The 16,056-nt window shown below is 53.2% G+C and overlaps 5 protein-coding genes across 5 annotated transcripts; 3 read left to right on the forward strand and 2 right to left on the reverse strand.

Annotated features, from left to right (window-relative positions):
- On the reverse strand, nucleotides 1-1,438 carry BCR38DRAFT_317508 (peptidase S8/S53 domain-containing protein; the record flags this gene model as incomplete). Its single annotated transcript, XM_040854728.1, has 1 exon — nucleotides 1-1,438. A coding segment is annotated over one exon (1,438 nt), but the record flags the coding sequence as incomplete, so codon positions are not given.
- Nucleotides 1,439-2,957: 1,519 nt separating this feature from the next.
- On the forward strand, nucleotides 2,958-3,398 carry BCR38DRAFT_124030 (uncharacterized protein). Its single transcript, XM_040853496.1, has one exon. The coding sequence runs from the start codon at nucleotides 2,994-2,996 to the stop codon at nucleotides 3,273-3,275; it is 282 nt and encodes a 93-aa protein (XP_040709582.1). The 5' UTR covers nucleotides 2,958-2,993; the 3' UTR covers nucleotides 3,276-3,398.
- Nucleotides 3,399-3,521: 123 nt separating this feature from the next.
- On the forward strand, nucleotides 3,522-8,535 carry BCR38DRAFT_356855 (uncharacterized protein; the record flags this gene model as incomplete). Its single annotated transcript, XM_040857055.1, has 2 exons — nucleotides 3,522-6,952; nucleotides 7,017-8,535. 2 exons carry the CDS (start codon nucleotides 3,522-3,524, stop codon nucleotides 8,533-8,535), a joined length of 4,950 nt encoding a protein of 1,649 aa, XP_040709583.1.
- Nucleotides 8,536-11,063: 2,528 nt separating this feature from the next.
- Nucleotides 11,064-11,392, reverse strand: BCR38DRAFT_491069 (uncharacterized protein; the record flags this gene model as incomplete). The annotated part of the gene is made up of 2 exons (XM_040864611.1): nucleotides 11,064-11,167; nucleotides 11,227-11,392. The coding sequence occupies 2 exons, from the start codon at nucleotides 11,390-11,392 to the stop codon at nucleotides 11,064-11,066; spliced, it is 270 nt and encodes an 89-aa protein (XP_040709584.1).
- A 1,513-nt stretch (nucleotides 11,393-12,905) lies between these two features.
- On the forward strand, nucleotides 12,906-15,255 carry BCR38DRAFT_356785 (uncharacterized protein; the record flags this gene model as incomplete). Its single annotated transcript, XM_040857047.1, has 3 exons — nucleotides 12,906-13,127; nucleotides 13,242-14,898; nucleotides 14,966-15,255. 3 exons carry the CDS (start codon nucleotides 12,906-12,908, stop codon nucleotides 15,253-15,255), a joined length of 2,169 nt encoding a protein of 722 aa, XP_040709585.1.
- Nucleotides 15,256-16,056: the final 801 nt, after the last annotated feature.

The raw sequence follows: 16,056 nt of genomic DNA on the forward strand, positions 1-16,056 counted from the left end.
TGACGTGGATCCAAGGGGAGTAGTACCAAGCCTGCGGTTTGACATTCTTCCATGTTTTGGCGATCTCAACAAGCTTATAGCTATCAATCTTGCCGTAGCCAAAGGTGTGGCTGAACTTCTTGCCTATACTGGTGGTTTGCCATTCATCTGTGTCCTCGTTGATAGGCACCGCACTCTCCAAGGTGATGTATTGCATGTCTCGCCAGCTGAGATCTTGGCGCACCTCGAGCGCAAGAGCAAAGATGCCAGCAGCCAGGGGGGCAGCTGCAGAAGTGCCACCGTGTCCGTTGTAGCACTGGTTCTCTCCCACGTCAGTGGTATGGATAGCATCGTTAGCCCCACTGCTGTACGTAACCACGAGCTGGGCAGAGCATTTCTCAGAATAGTATGGGTGACCGCCCTTGCGGTCCACGGCACCGACGGTGATACTGTAGATGCTGTTCGTATACCCATCGAAATTACAGTTGTCATCACTCGCGGCACCGTTGCCACTAGCAAAGACATAAATGGAGCCAAGGGAACCTCGTCCATTCTGGATGCCGTTGAGCATAGCACGTCGAATGAGGATGCCTGGCGCATCCATGGATCGGCCGTCATCCGGGGGACCCCACGAGCACGAGTAGATCTGGTTGTGGTCATAATCGTAGTTCATCGCAATGGCCTCGTCGGCGTCGCTAATCAGCTTGCTAAGGATTCGAATGCCGGCGATCTTGGAATCGTACGCCACGCCAACACCACAGACATCGTTCTTGGCGGCCGATACTTCACCAGCACATCGAGTACCGTGCTTGTCGTCGCTAAGGACCGGGCGCGGCTCTTCGCGATGGTCGTTGAAATCAAAACTGCCTTGAGCGTAGTAATTCGGCTTCAAGTCATTGCTGTACATGTCAAGACCGTCATCCACAATAGCCACGGTGGCGTTCTTGCCAGTGATGCCAGACAGCCAAACATCAGTAACGTTAACGTCGTGGCCGGTTTGCACCGTATTGAACAGATGCCATTGTTCGTTGAAGATGGGATCTGAAATGCCCAGGATCTGCATTATGTCCTTTTGCTTCGTCACGGCCTTGGCATCGGGCTGCTGACGGGCCTCCGTAGGATAGAAGCCGGCGGGCCTCGGTGGGATGACCCTCTTCTGCATCGGCTCATGCAGCGCCTGTTTCTGGGAGAACCTGACCCCATCTAGAAGGTCGTAGCCCCCGAGCGACCTCTTCCGCTTGCGCTCCTGCAACTCTCTTCGCACGATGTTATCGTCCGTCTTCGCTCCCGAGAAAATATGATGACAGGCGAGCTCTCCGAGCGCGCCTTCGTGGTTTAGACCCAATCGCAGCGCGACCTGATGGGGCTGAACGTCGGAGTCGAGGTGGAGGACATAGTAATCATTTGTGTCGAAGTCTCGGGGGCGCAGACTCGAGGCAGACCCTAGACCAGCCAGGCCGCCGACGAGTCCGAGAAGTGGTGATAGCTTCATGTCGACGTGGGAATGCTCGCAGCTTGGATTAGATGCTAGATACGAGGCTTTCGAAGGCTGAGTTCAGAGGCCAGCGAGCCCTGGGCTGTGATGGAACAATGAGAAACCTAATGTTTCAAAAGCAGACGCGAAAGACCGGCGGGTCCCATCCGAGTACTCTCAACCCCCTTTTACTGAAACGGCCAAAGCTAATGTGATGAAGGCAAGATGAACATTGATTCAACGTGTGCCGCCTTCGCAACAGTGAATATTGGACAGGCAGAAAAGACAATTGCACTTGAAAGGATAAAATCAGCAATACAGTGAAAAGGGATCAGATGCCACCGTCGTCATAAGCATGCGCACGAACAAGTCCCAGGAACAGCCAGTAAGGACAGTTAGATCTGGAGTGTACAGGTGTCTACTTGTACACGAAACTTCAACTTTCCGATGTGGCTTCTGTAGCACTAGGCCCCTTTGGGCACTCTCCTTTCACTGGTCGGTTTGGACCGTTGCTGAAGCCTACACGATCCGGTCCGGTGACCCCTGGCGGCTTAGCCTAAAATTGGAAGGTGCCGTTAACAATCACGGAGAAGCACAAGAATAGAGCCTAGCTTCACCACAAAGACCTGACTCGACAATCCGCGAACGATATTCTGTGGGAGACTTTCAAGAGTCAGTCTGCTTCCCTTGCCCCAACCCTTTCTTTTGCATCATTGGAATAGCAAATGGCGCTCCAGAAGGGCAGTTGTGGAGTACTCAGTACTGCATAAGGCCGTCCGGGGCTGCCCATCAGCTGTGGCAATGCTTTAGAAACTGCAAGTGCTTTAGGCGAAGTTACCCTGTACCCGGAGCGCTCCTAGAGAGCTAGGTTTCAAATGCTGAAAGCATTGTTGCTCTTCGTTGAGCCCTCATCTCCATAAAGGTAGCTTCTACCGCCTCTCACATCTGGACATATGTGAAGTCGCTGGTCTCTGTCCGTTCAACCCATCGTCGACTACCCTGACGTGCTTCGTATTCTGCCTACATTCCGATCTTATCTCTTGTATCTCTCATCACAGTGCTCCGTAGCTGCTGAGTTCCTTAGTTACATTCTTGATCTAAACCGTCGTCTCGGTGATCTTCCCCAGAAGGTAGGTAGGCAAGCGAAGCGACAGCTGCAAGCACTTAAAGTATCGAGACATACATGACACCAATTGGGTGCGACGGCTCTTCCCGCTTGCGCATCATTTCTCATAACTTCAACGATGTCAAAAGTCAATCCCTGGAACCTTCAGCCGTTGAACAAATATGATTTGGTAATAATGGTCGTCTGTTTTCTTTAGTTCTGGCAAGATCTTCATCGCATCTGCGATGTGGACACATGCGGTACCAATAACGCGTAACAGCAATGCTGATGAGGAGACCAGCCACCGTCTTCTCGTTTTTGCGCAGGCGCCCTTGTCCAACAGGACGGTGAGTTGGCCAGCTTGCTGCAGCTTGCTGCAGGTTTCCCCCCATTCATGATCGGGTAGCAAAAATTTCATGTTTCCGCTTTCGCCTCATGGCTTTGGGTTTTGTGAGACCGACCGACTTATCAGGTGTCCCTTCTCTCGAGAGACACCGTCTGTCAATTCCAGTTACCTCGAGTTTCCTGATGGTCGCAGCTCTGCTTTGCCATCAGCCGGTTCGGTCCTTTGTCAACACAAGTACAATCCAACATCACAGACTGCCTGCCAGGATTATTCCAGCCTCCCAAAGCAAACAAGCCGACCAGCATCTTGAATCCCTGCTCGCTCGAGCTGAAGCTCCGCCAGCACGTCAACCTCGTCAATTTATTTTCTAAGCCCGACATCCTGCTTTAAAGATGATGACGATGCTATAGTTCACGTACTTATTGCTTGCATACCCTAGTGCTCTCTGCAACCCAATCGCATGTGTTTGCATGGCATTGGCCTGCTATGGCAGCCGGCCCTAACGTCCACTCCGTCGAGCATCCGACAGCGCACCAAGTCTGAACTGCTGGCACCGTCATAAATCCACTCACTATTCGGCCCATCGCGCCAGCATACATATTTGATAGTTGCCCATCATGTCGGTGGCGCCTTATTGGGGTCATCTGCCGGCCTCCAAGAACCGTCGCGCATCCGCATCCGACCAATACAATGAGCCTGACGATCCAGGACAGTCCCTAGACCAGCCCAAGCGGAACCGTGTCTCTGTCCAGACTACGCACACCGATGCGCCCGCCGAGTCGACAAGTAGTCCACTCGCCTCGCCCTTAGTAGTTAGCTTCAACGGGGCTGGACTGGCCCCGCGACCGCCTGAGCTCCCTTACGGCCAGAATCCTCTCCCGCCTGAGCTGGTGGACAGGCGCAAGAGACGTAGCGCTCGAAATCGGGAAGCCCTCGCCCAAGAAGCTGCGCGCGCAACCCCTCCTGCTGCGCCTGAAATACCGAGAGCTCCTCCGGTCAGCTATAAACCGTCGCACGGAAACGGCGATTCTGCATACACCTACAACGCCTCTGGTCAACCCGGGCCCCCAGCCTCGGCCCACCGATCCATCGCCCAAGCCCGAGCTGGCGAGATGGACCCCGACGCTCTGCACAAGGATGCCCTTCCCACGTCTGAGAGACAGCACAGAGCTGCCGTGCTAGACCGATCGTTACAGCGCTTCGATGATGACTCGGGAGCCGGGCGCCTAGTTCAGGCCTCGGATCATGATCTGGGCAGAGACGTCCACAGAACCAATTCCACGAGGTGGCCGACTAATGGGGATCGCCGGGATAGAGGGCCCGTTCCCGATGCTTCGACCCGGGTGCGGAGGCAATCGCTGGGAACGGAGGCACAGCGCAAAAAGTGGGCGGACGATCGGTCTCCGCTGCAGAAGCTTGAGCTGACGCTCGACAGCATCACCAAAGAAGAAAAGCGAGCTCGAGTCGAGGCCGCCGAACGACGTGCCAGAGAACGGGCCGAAGCGACTGCCGCAGCGAATGCACCGCGCCCCCATGAAGACCGCAGTCAGCATCAACCAGATCGCTCAACTGGTCCTCAGGTTCGATTTTGCGATCGAGGCGCCTCCACAAGTCAGGATGAAAGGCGACGTCCAGTTGCCACTGATCCGATCGAGGCCCAGCCGCCAGAGGCCATTTCCAAAGACCCTTCGTCTAACCATCCGACAGAAGAGGACAGATATGGAGCTTCTGGCCAGCCGCTGAGGTCTCAAGTACCCGTTGCTAGGAGTCGGGATCCAGATCCGGCTCCGTTGGTGACATCGGGCTTGCCCCAGCGGAATCTCAGCTTCCGTGACAGGGCGGCCAAGACCGATTTGAAGACCCCTCCGGCTCCAGATGACTCTCCAGTGACGACGCCTAGCGGTGGCATATCATTGACTCGTAATGGCAGCAACAAGCTTAGGAAGAATCCACCTGGAGACCCGTGGTATAGCACGCGGAGGGATATTGAACAGAAGTTTCCGGCTGTTACCCCACGCGGTCAGGAAAGGGAGGAGCCGCACAGCGCCAGCAGCACTTGGAAAATTCGGTCTGGTGAATCGGTCAAAAAGAGTGCTAACAAACCACCAACAACTGGCAACACATTCGAAGACTACGAGGATTTTGATCATACGCCAAGTCAAAGCAGGAGTCTAGGAGCAGCCACAGGTCTGGGGCGATCAGCATCTATGGGACCTAGCACCCGTCCGCTTCCTGAGCCGCCCACAAGAATCGGACCAGCTCGGCCAGCTGGAAACGGCGTCAAGCGTGTTGCATTCCCTGCTTCTCCACCCACGGGCCACGAACCTGTCGATTACGACTCGGATTCAAGTCGCCACGATCACCACCATTTTAGAGAGTTCATTCATAGGGACAAAGCATACTCCGGCCAAGGCATGTACACGGCACCCAAGTATTTGGATGAGTGGAAGAAAGGGACTGTGGGGACACTGTGCGGCGCTCTGCTGGATGTCACGGCTGACGTACCCGCGCCTCCCGAAGGGGATCTTGATAAGGACATGCCTTGGTGGGAGGGTGTTGGCAAGAGAAACAGCTTGTCTTCGCGGCCAAAGAAAGCGGAAGCTTTTGATGGCGAATATGACGAAACACAGGCCCCCACCAGATTCAAACCCCCGTTGTACCTCAAGTGCGGCCCTCTGTTGAGATACTGCGGAATCCGTCACGAAAAGGGTCCCTTGCGATCAAATCGCAGTGGTCCGATCGGAGAGAAAGAGATCTGGAGGGGAACAGTAATGATCGTCACTCAGGATTCCGAGTCCTCGTATGACATTACACCAATTTTGCGGCTGTTCGTCCAGCCTATAGACTTGCTACCACCCCCTCCAGCGGAATTGCGCGGGGAACAAGCTCTTTTACCGGAGTACGTGGATCCCATTGCCGGTATCCCAAAGCTTGGGCGGCGAGGAGAGACCCTTTACGTCAGACCCGTTGAGCATTTGGAGGAATCCAAGGATGCGTCACTGCTCGAACCGGACGACGGACTCTTTGAAGTTACGAGATCAGCCCCTGACTTCGACAATGCTCCCGATCCCCCTGGCTCGTTTGCCAGTCGCAAGCGACGCATTCAAGTTGATGGTGAAAAGCTTGGCAAGTACAAAGATGTCCGCGGCTTCAGGTTGCATGCGGAGCGAGGCTGCACCTTCTGGAGGTTCAACGTCGAAGTCGAGCTTACCGACCAACAGCAGCGCATTGCCTATCGCATCAATCGAGGCCCATCCACCGGCTTCTGGGTGCCTGCGCGAGGCCAAGCCATGAATGTCATGTTCCACACCTGCAATGGTTTCAGTCTCAGTGTGGATTCGGACGAGCTTAGCGGGCCTGACCCAATGTGGCGCGATGTTCTTAACACGCATCAAACGCAACCCTTTCACGTCATGATTGGAGGCGGAGACCAAATCTACAATGATGCTGTAATGAGAAAGACAACACTTTTCCAAGACTGGCTACACATCAAGAACCCGCTTCACAAAAACAACGCACCCTTCACAGCAGATATGCAAGACGAACTGGAAGACTTCTACCTGGAGCGGTACTCAATGTGGTTCTCGCAAGGCCTGTTCGGCCTGGCAAACTCTCAAATACCCATGGTAAACATGTACGACGATCACGACATCATCGACGGGTTCGGCTCGTATCCTAATCACTTTATGAAGTCGCCCGTCTTCTCCGGCTTGGGCGCTGTCGCTTTCAAGTATTATATGCTCTTCCAACATCAAAGTTTGATCGACGAAGGAGAACAAAATGAGCAGAGTTGGGTCCTCGGATGCTCGCCCGGGCCTTACATTCAAGAGCTGAGCCGTAGCTTGTTCATGTCTCTGGGCTCTGGGCTTGCACTGCTTGCCGTAGATGCCCGTACTGAACGCACGCGGGAAGAGGTAGTGCGGGAAGACACGTGGAAGAAACTCATAGATCGTTGTTATGCTGAGGTCGCCAAAGGCAAGACCAGACATTTACTGGTTCTCCTTGGGGTTCCAATTGCCTACCCTCGCTTGGTTTGGCTTGAAACTATGTAAGTGCCGAATTTCTGGTTCCATCTAAGCTTTAAGTAACGTTACTAACATGCCATGCCACAGCTTGACTTCGAGGCTGATGGACCCCGTGAAAGCCCTGGGGAAGGCTGGCCTTCTCGGCAATCTCCTCAACCGGTTTGATGGGGGCGTCGAGGTCCTTGATGACCTAGACGATCACTGGACGGCTAAGAATCACAAGGACGAGCGGAAGTTTGTAATGGAAGATCTTCAAGATCTCGCAGCAGACAAGTCGGTGCGCATCACTATTCTCAGCGGTGATGTCCACTTGGCAGCTATTGGACGATTCTACTCCAACCCCAAACTAAACATGGCCAAGCACAAAGACTTCCGCTATATGCCCAACATCATTTCGTCTGCTATTGTTAACACGCCGCCTCCTGACCTGGTGGCAGATGTTCTCAACAAGCGTAACAAGGTTCACCACTTCGACAAGGAGACGGACGAAGACATGATCCCGATCTTCACCACTGGTGTTGACGGTAAGCCACGCAATAACAAGCATCTCCTCCCTCATCGCAACTGGTGCTCGATTCGCGAGTATGTGCCTGGAAACACGCCACCGCCCACTCCGCCTCCAGAGGATTCTGAATATGAGTCTGAACGGGCACGGCCCGTTAGTCGCGGTGGCTTGTTCCGGAGGCTTTCGCTTTCTAAGACTCGCGGGCCCTCATACCGCCCAGACGTGCCTGATGAAAAGGACCGTTCTCGTCCGCCAATCACTGGGGGCCTTTTCCGTTCTTTCTCGAGGCGTGCTTCATCGTCTGGCCTGGACAATCGCCCCAGCGGTGGTAATAAACTGACTCGAACGCTATCACTTGGACGCGGGGATAACTCCAAGCCGAAGTCAGGCTTCTCCAGTCGTGGATCTTCCACCCGCCGCCCGAAAGATGGTGGGATCAACGGCGACTGGGGCTCCGACAGCGAGCAAGACATCTACGAGGCTCCGCCCCAGCGACGCATTCAACCAACCGCATTCGATCCTGCCGGGGTTAACGACAAACAGGCCAGGATGGGTCTGCGCGGCGGCACCGGTGCTCCGAGAGATCTTGAGTACACAAAGGGCGATGACTCATACTTCACAGCGCGACCCCCGCGGCGTGCGTTTACGCAACCTGCCCCGTCGGTGGATCAAACCCCTGATTCCGAATACGCGATGCCGCCAGCGCCAGCACCAGCGCCGAGGCCGTTCCACCGCACACCGACGGGATTGTCTGTGAAGCAACTGAAGCGCGGCGCGCAGCATTTCGAAGTAAACTTAGAAGGTGGGCTTGACATCACGCTGAATGTCGAAGTCAATGCCAAGGACCCAGCGGGCATCACAGTCCCGTACCGATTAATCGTGCCGAAACTCGAGTACGAGTACCTGGGCGAAGATGGGGACTATGGAGCGAATGCAGGAGAATTGGAAGACTATGATGTAAGGAATGCCGACGCGGGCATAGAAACACACCCGCGTGCCGAGGTGCAAGAGAGTGGGCTTAAGAGGCTTTTTAGTAAAAAGGGCAAGGACAAGGGTAGCCAGCAGCGATGGAATGGCGATGATCGGAATGACGAATACTAACTTGGGATACATACACGACCGGGGAAAGCGCGGGCCACGGCTTGGAAAGATGTAAATCGGCTTTTGCGTTTGGATCAGCTGAATAGGAAGATGAGCGTCTGTTTTATACGATGATCCAATGAATGAATAACGCTTTCATGTTTCAGTTTTACTTTATTCTTCTATGGCTGCTGTCGGAATCCAAGTACTAGGGGCTGTATTGATACTATGAAGGTGCGTAAAGGACCAATCCCAAGTTGGTCCCGAGAGGTCCCTAAATACTACAACGCGTGCCTGTCTGCCTCGTACCTCTCCGCACCTGAGGCCACGACTTCCCACAGCTGCGTCATATTCGTTACTTTATTCTGGTGGTAGTGAAAAGTTGTATTACTGGACACATCTCGGCTTCGCTACATGAAACCTTTTGGACACTCATGTTACACGCAAAGGTGGTCAAAGATTTGTGAGGTTGTAAAAGCATGGCATTCTATCTAGTCCTATGGAGCACGAAGGTTGGACTTAGTCCCGAAGGGCTAAGTCACGTGGTAACCTTGGTGGTCTTGGCAAAGCCCACCAAGGTTGCCTAACAACTCATATATGCAGTGTTGACGACAGCCCGGCCGCGGTCACATCGAGCCGGGTCCAAGGCAACTGTTAAGCATCACTTCTGCAACTCCTGGTTGAAATCGCAAGATCTCAGTTCATTCTACGACGATCTACCAGCAGTTATCTGGTTATCTTCTGTAACTTGGTTCTAACGCGTATACTTTTTATCCGGCGTAAGAACAGACCACCGTAATATATATCTTTACAGGCCTAGGAGTCTGGTTAGGAGTGCGAGGTGTAATATACTTGTATACCAGGCGCGACCTAAACACGCTTTTTCTGGGTCTCTACTACGACCAAGTGGGTTTTACTATAGCAAATAAGACTAGAGCCTATTTCGCCATATTTAGTACAGTGGTTGGTGGTTGAGGACTGAGCAGTTATGGACGGATTTGTCCACAGTTCACAAATTGAGGAAGACGCTAGAGTGAGTACATGAAGATAGGACATACAAGGATTGTGGTGGTAATTAAGTACTTTTACCATAGGACTATACTTTCACATATGTTTAAGCTCAGAAGAAAACATGTAGTGCCCTTAATTATATTTTTCGGATGGCACACGCAACCTTTGATACATTTCCACGTCTAAAGCAGATTTTGCCAGGTAATCGTTCGGTACGCGAGCCCAGGAGAGGGTTATAGAAGTAAGTCCCTGTGTTAATGAGCGGTAGGTCGGGTTGTATATAGGTTCACATGTTAACGGCTAGACCTAACATCGAAATGCTATCCTGATCACCGCATGGATGGATAATTGGCCGTGGCTATTACAATGTAGAGGATACCGTATAGCACGTTACTAGTGGAGACGTACTCGAACCAAACTCTCTAGCCCGGTTTTTGGCCACTTCCTTGAGCTTAGGTAGCGACGAGGAAGGAAAGTGGAAGAGAAACGTTGTTATCTTAGGAGGCTGATTTGGGAAGCGCCAGCATATCTTTAGGTGTGTTCCTGGAAGCCTGCTAATACCCCCGCTTCCCTCGCGTAGTTGCCGACGGTTTGACTTAAGACAAACGGTCGAAGCTCTCTGGACTGAATATTCCAGTTTTCTTACCTTCCGCTTCCAGCCCATGTCGTCACTGACCCTATCATGCCCTCACAGACCTCTACACAGTGAGACTTCTAACCGCTGTGCACAGTTGAGGCCATATGATATGTACCCCCTAACAATTTCTATTTTCCCCTGGGAGGCGGAGCCAAGGTAACGGGACAGGGTGTGAAGCTGAAGCTGAAGTCGTGAAGTTGAGGTCGGTGTATTTTTTGGACTTTACGCACAGCCTCGACGCGGCAGGGATTCCCCGCAGAGATCTATAGATGACAGTCATCAGAAAGGCACCAGAGTGACAGGGTCTGCAGGCATCTAAATTCGACCAGAAAATACCCGGTGGGAACAGCTGTGTGTAAGAAAAGGTTGGGGGTACAGCTCAAACTCTACGTGCCCGCATACACGAAGACGCAAATAAACTACATGTGTATAATAGTAGCAGGCGTCCAAGAAGGAAACGTTTCAGAACGTTCGGATGTGTAACCTTGACAGTGGTGTGACACCGGAGGATGCTGCGAACTGCGCCCCCAAGTCACCCTGCATACACCGACACCATTACAACTAAATGCGAGCTTTTCCACCGTGGCCCCCACGATTATGCGGACCGGCAAGTAGATCTATCGACGTTGGGGAGGATTTCACGGCTCTCGGGCCGGAAGGCTGTGGCTGGGTCGACGTCGTGCCGCATCAGTGCCTCTGCCCGGAAGGCTTGGACCTCCTCGGTTGCACGGCAATTCAGGGAATTCCATTGATTTCCCGCCGCCAAAGAGCATAGCATAACCTTCGAGCTCCAAGAATAGAAACGGGTACCTACAGGGCCCCTTCGTCACAGCCCAATGCTTCGATCGGTTCCATCGTAAAGAGAACCGAGTTCCACGCGTGGGTGGGTGGGCAAATGCTGTCACTGCTGTAACGGCTTCTTCTGTGCCCGCGCCCGACGCTCCAAAACGGCGGGGTCCACAAAAGGTTGGGCGACTGCCACGGATGATATCTCAGTGGGTTCTCCTGCGGCGCGATAAGCATATTACAGGCGTGGCAGTATCAAGAGGATCCATCGGCCGTACGGGATTTTTGTGTTGCAGAAGGCCTTTTGAATGTGACCTCATTCCGAGCAGGATGTGGCAATGTGTACGACGTCTGCGATGCCGACTTCTTGGATGGTTTGAGGCTGCCCTCCACCAGCTTGTGCCCACTGGCACCTTGCGACTTCTGGCCGGCGGGAGACGACATGGGGAGTTACCACAATAGCCTGATGACACGCCTTTTCTGTTGATAAAAATATCATGGATATTGAAGGAGCAGCTCCCAGACAAAACGATCTCGTTCAACGTTGTCGGCCTGAAAATTAAAGGTGGAATGATGCAAAGAGACTGCCCGAGTGCACTGTCACCCTCTTAATGTGGGGGGCGGGTCAGCGAAAAGCACGGATCACTGACATGCTGGCAACCTTGGACCTGGATTGCAAAGCGGGGTCCAGTGATGCTGGCAGCAATTGCAGCTCTGGCAATCTGAAGGCGAACCCCTCTTCAGTGACGCCAGCATGCGAACTTCGAGCTAGAATATATCCATGGATGTATAAGGAAGAAACAAAAATTAGCCCTGGAGAAGCTCGATCAGTCAGAAGCTCGTGCTCGGTAAGAGCATAATACTTGGTTCATGAGTGTTGGTCCAAGTCTGTCTAGCCTTACCTAAATGTAAGTGAGTACCTTGCCCCGGATTTCATAACGGGGCAGATATTGATGGTAATTGATCTATCATAGATATAAGGCCATCAGAAAGCCTTACTCTCAGTAATTGAACAGCAACACAAGGTAGATATATGCCACGGGCGGTAAAGCTTCAAGACTCCATGGGCATCGAACTTGTAATAGGCCTGGCCCTATGTGTAAGCACCCAGATGACTGGTTAAGGTTCGTTGTAACTCTTGAGTGTAGTAGCCATTCTTAAGACCATGAGCTAAGGCAAGAGTCGCCCTACATGCATGGCTGACATTCTGGTCTTCGAAGCCATTTTCTTCTGTGTGTGGTGCTGCTTTAGTTGCACATGTCAGCACACAACCGTCAGTCGCGTCGGTTGAGAATTATCGACTGACTTACAACGGCTCCCTGCTGCTTGGGCGAGTGAACTAACACAGTCAGCAACACAGTGAAACCCTCATTGGCTTCTCTCGGGTCTGCAGGAGGAGCCTCCGAAAGTTGAGAAAGTAAGGCTGGCAATCGTGGAAGCATAGGCTCCCCAGGTATTTATTGCAGCGAAAGTTTCGACGAGACCATGGATGCTGGCCATTTCTCGGGAAAACAATTGCCATCTCGATTAGTTAATTGTCGGTTGACAAGGCAGTTCAACGGCTTGCTGCGTGAAGTTGGAGAACAAGCGGTCGTCGGGCGTATCGGCTGCATCTTATCGATCCGGGCTAGCGCATGCTAGCTTGTTCATGGGTTGCCCGCCGTTCCCGCCGGCTTCCAACTTCCCCGCTTTATGGTCGTTTTTCGTCGGCAAAACTTTTCTCGAGCTCGACAGGTTTGCAGCCCAGTTGCCAGCCAGCCAGCTTTCTTCCCCTCATTGAACTTTGCTTTTCTCCCCGCCAAAATACATCCTCCGGGGTCGGACATCAAGCATACATCTCGCGACTTCGGCCTCGCCAAAACGTCTGATACCGTACTATCGGTCGACAGAGCGGGACAGCGCACGGAATCATTCCTCTCGGTGGTGTTGGCTCCGCCGTCACGGCGCTTCCAATTGCATGGATGGACACTCCCTGGTCGGCGCCGGTTCCGCGTCGTTAAGCCCGACAAGCCCCGTCAGCCGGCATGGACCAAGCATTAAGAGGAAGAGGAGCCTCGCCGGCTTGGACAGTAGTCCGGGCAGTGGAATTGGCGCCGACGAGGACCAATCGATGCTCGAGACGGAGAAGAAGAGACAGCCGGGAGTGAAGCGAGCCTGCAACGAGTGCCGCCAGCAAAAAGTGAGTCAGAACGTTCCCCCAGTCCTACTGGACCTGTCCAACCCCATGACGGCCGTCCGAGACATGCAGACATGATCGTGGCTTTGGGCTAACCGTGCAACTTTGCCAATGCAGTTGCGGTGTGATGTGGTACAAGACCCCTTTCAGAGTTGCTCAAGGTGCAATCGCCTAAAGCTTGACTGCAAGATCGAGTCAAATTTTAAGCGCGTAGGCAAGAGGTCCAAGCACGCCGAGATGGAAAAGGAGATTGAGCGACTGCGGCGCAACTTGGCCCAAGCAAAGGCCCAAGGCTATGTCATGGACGAAGACGAGGATATGCAATCGCAGCTCCAATCGCCCGTGGCCAACAGCGCATACTCCCACACTCGCAACCCCTCTCTCATGGGCTCTGACGAAGCTGTCACTTCCCTCTTGACCCTCAAGAGGGGAGGCTCCTATAGCATGGCTACCCACTATGCCTACGAACTCGAGACCGTTCGCCTGACCGAGCAGGATGTCCTGGGACTGTTCCACGAGTTCTTCACCCATTATCACCCCTTCCTCCCGTTCCTGAATCCGGACCAATCACCTGACCTATACTACCAACAGCATTCTCTGCTCTTCTGGACTATAATCGCGATAGCGTCCCGACGCTATCGCGCCAAGCCCGGCATCCTCCATGAATTATCTGGGGGTCCCCTGAACCGACTACTCTGGGGCACCGTTGGTGATGTCCCAAATAGCTACTTCGTCGTCAAGGCTTTATGTCTGATATGCACATGGCCGTTGCCGACGAGCACCACAACCGCTGACCCCACTCACATACTGGGTGGTGTTATGATGAAGGCAGCCACGGGCATAGGACTACACCGCCCAAATCATACCCAGGACTTCTCTCGGGTTTCTGTGGAACTGAACAAGGATCAGCTCCATGATCGAGTTCAAACTTGGGCTGTGTGCAACATTGTGTCTCAGTCGATAGGTACTGGGTACGGCCAGCCGGCGACAACGCTCTATGACTGGACTCTCGCCATACGCCCCGGTGAGGACGGCCCTTTCACGTTGCCGCCTGAGCTGGAGGCTCGACTGCGAATCGAGCGATTCTGTGACAAGGTGTCCAAAGAGATGTACAGCAATGCGAGCGACCCCAGAGGTGTGGCAGGCGATGAGCATCGAGCCATGCTGATGCGTGTATATCGTCGGGATTTTCAGGAGTTGCAAGCTTCCATTCTCTCGCAGCACTTGTCGCCAATCGTGGAAGCGCACCTCCGAGCTGCGGCAGTGCACCTGCGCCTCGCTGGCTTCTTCGATTCCAGCACCACCCCTGGCTACATGGATGATCTGATGGGGCTTTGGAGAACCGTGACAAGTTTTCTCGAACTTCTGTTCAAGGAGAACCACCAGCACATACTCATCTACGCCACAAGTTATCTTCAACAGATGCTCGTGGCCGCTGGATTTGCACTGCTAAAGCTCATGAGGTCTTTCTTCGCCAAGACGACCGGTGACTTCGATAAAGGTCGGATGTTGTTCCACCGGACCATTCAGGCCATCAGAGCCACCAGCGTCTTGGATAACGATCTTCAGTGGAGACTAGCCGAACTCATGGTGCAGATGTGGAACGGTGCGAGAATGGAGAACGCCAACAACATGTACCACGACAAGGACAGCGCCGAGGTCGATGACAGCCTTCAACTGAAGGTGCGATGCCGGCACAGTATGAGTCTTGTTTTCGACTCCATATGGCGTTGGAGAGAAGAATACCAGGCCCAAGGGCGTGGTTCACTTGATTGTAAGACGAAGTCTCTTGCTCTTGGTCCGGCCATGCGTGGTTTGGAGAACTTACTAATTCTGAGCAGCTCTCAAGCAGCCAACTAATCCGGACTCGGCTAATGAGTCTTCAGCATCTTCAACCCACCTGGACAGCACACTCATGCCACCTCAACACAACTTGCCCAATTTGATGGCTGCTAACGGCGCATTGACGCCGACGGCTAACAGTGGAATGAACGCCGGCCCTAACAGCATGATCGCAGGCATCGGATATGGAAGTGATGCCAACTACGACTTCTTCGACCCGCAACACTGGATGCTGGATGGCCTACTGGATTTCAACTACAACTTCACCCAACCACTCGAGGGCATGTAGGCCACGCCCCTCGACGACACTACCGCATATAACTTCCCTGATCCAGAGGCTCCAGTGACCACCTCTATGCACAACACGATTCCATCACGAAGCCGTGAATGAGCAGACGAGCATATTTGACGCGTTTATGCTTTGATTTCAGCGATGGGGGAACACATGAATGTTAATTATGAAGTGAGTATTCATGTCTTTTACTACCTCGGGTGGGTTCGACTCGACCGAGGGGCGCAACTCGAGAGCCTGCTAGATTGCGTGATAGAGAGCCAGGAGGACGACCGATTCATCAAATTGTCTTAATACCCATGAGACCGCTCTGCATTTGCATTTGTCATTACGGAGGGCCAGCTTATTGTCGGGCATTCGCGAAAGGATTTCGTCTAGGGGCATGTTTGGGGAGCCAATGATCTGTGCGAACCTAGGAGGTAGCAACTCTCCAGAGTAGGTACATACAAGTAGAGAGCTTCAAAACCTTCTTCGACGACTGCGGAATAGTTCACTGCGTGTACCCCGTGGCGCGGCCCTTGCAAGTGACCGTAAGTGACTGGAGATATAATCGGCCATTTCCGACACGCAATTGGACAGGGTTTGAGCGACGATCCTACATCTGCTACTGCCCACTCGTAACAGGAGATGATGTGATCTGTAAGCATCTCGGCTCGTAATTGGAATCCTGCCCGCATTTTGTCGGGGTCGCAGACGGGAACGCCGACGTTTGTTTCAGGAACTGCGGAGAAAGCAAACATGGCTGGGGCATTGTGTTACTAATTTGTATATGGCAAAATTGCCTGCAATTTCCGACGG

Source organism: Pseudomassariella vexata (assembly GCF_002105095.1).
Source record: "Pseudomassariella vexata strain CBS 129021 chromosome Unknown BCR38scaffold_27, whole genome shotgun sequence".
NCBI classification, from domain to species: Eukaryota; Fungi; Ascomycota; class Sordariomycetes; order Amphisphaeriales; family Pseudomassariaceae; genus Pseudomassariella; species Pseudomassariella vexata.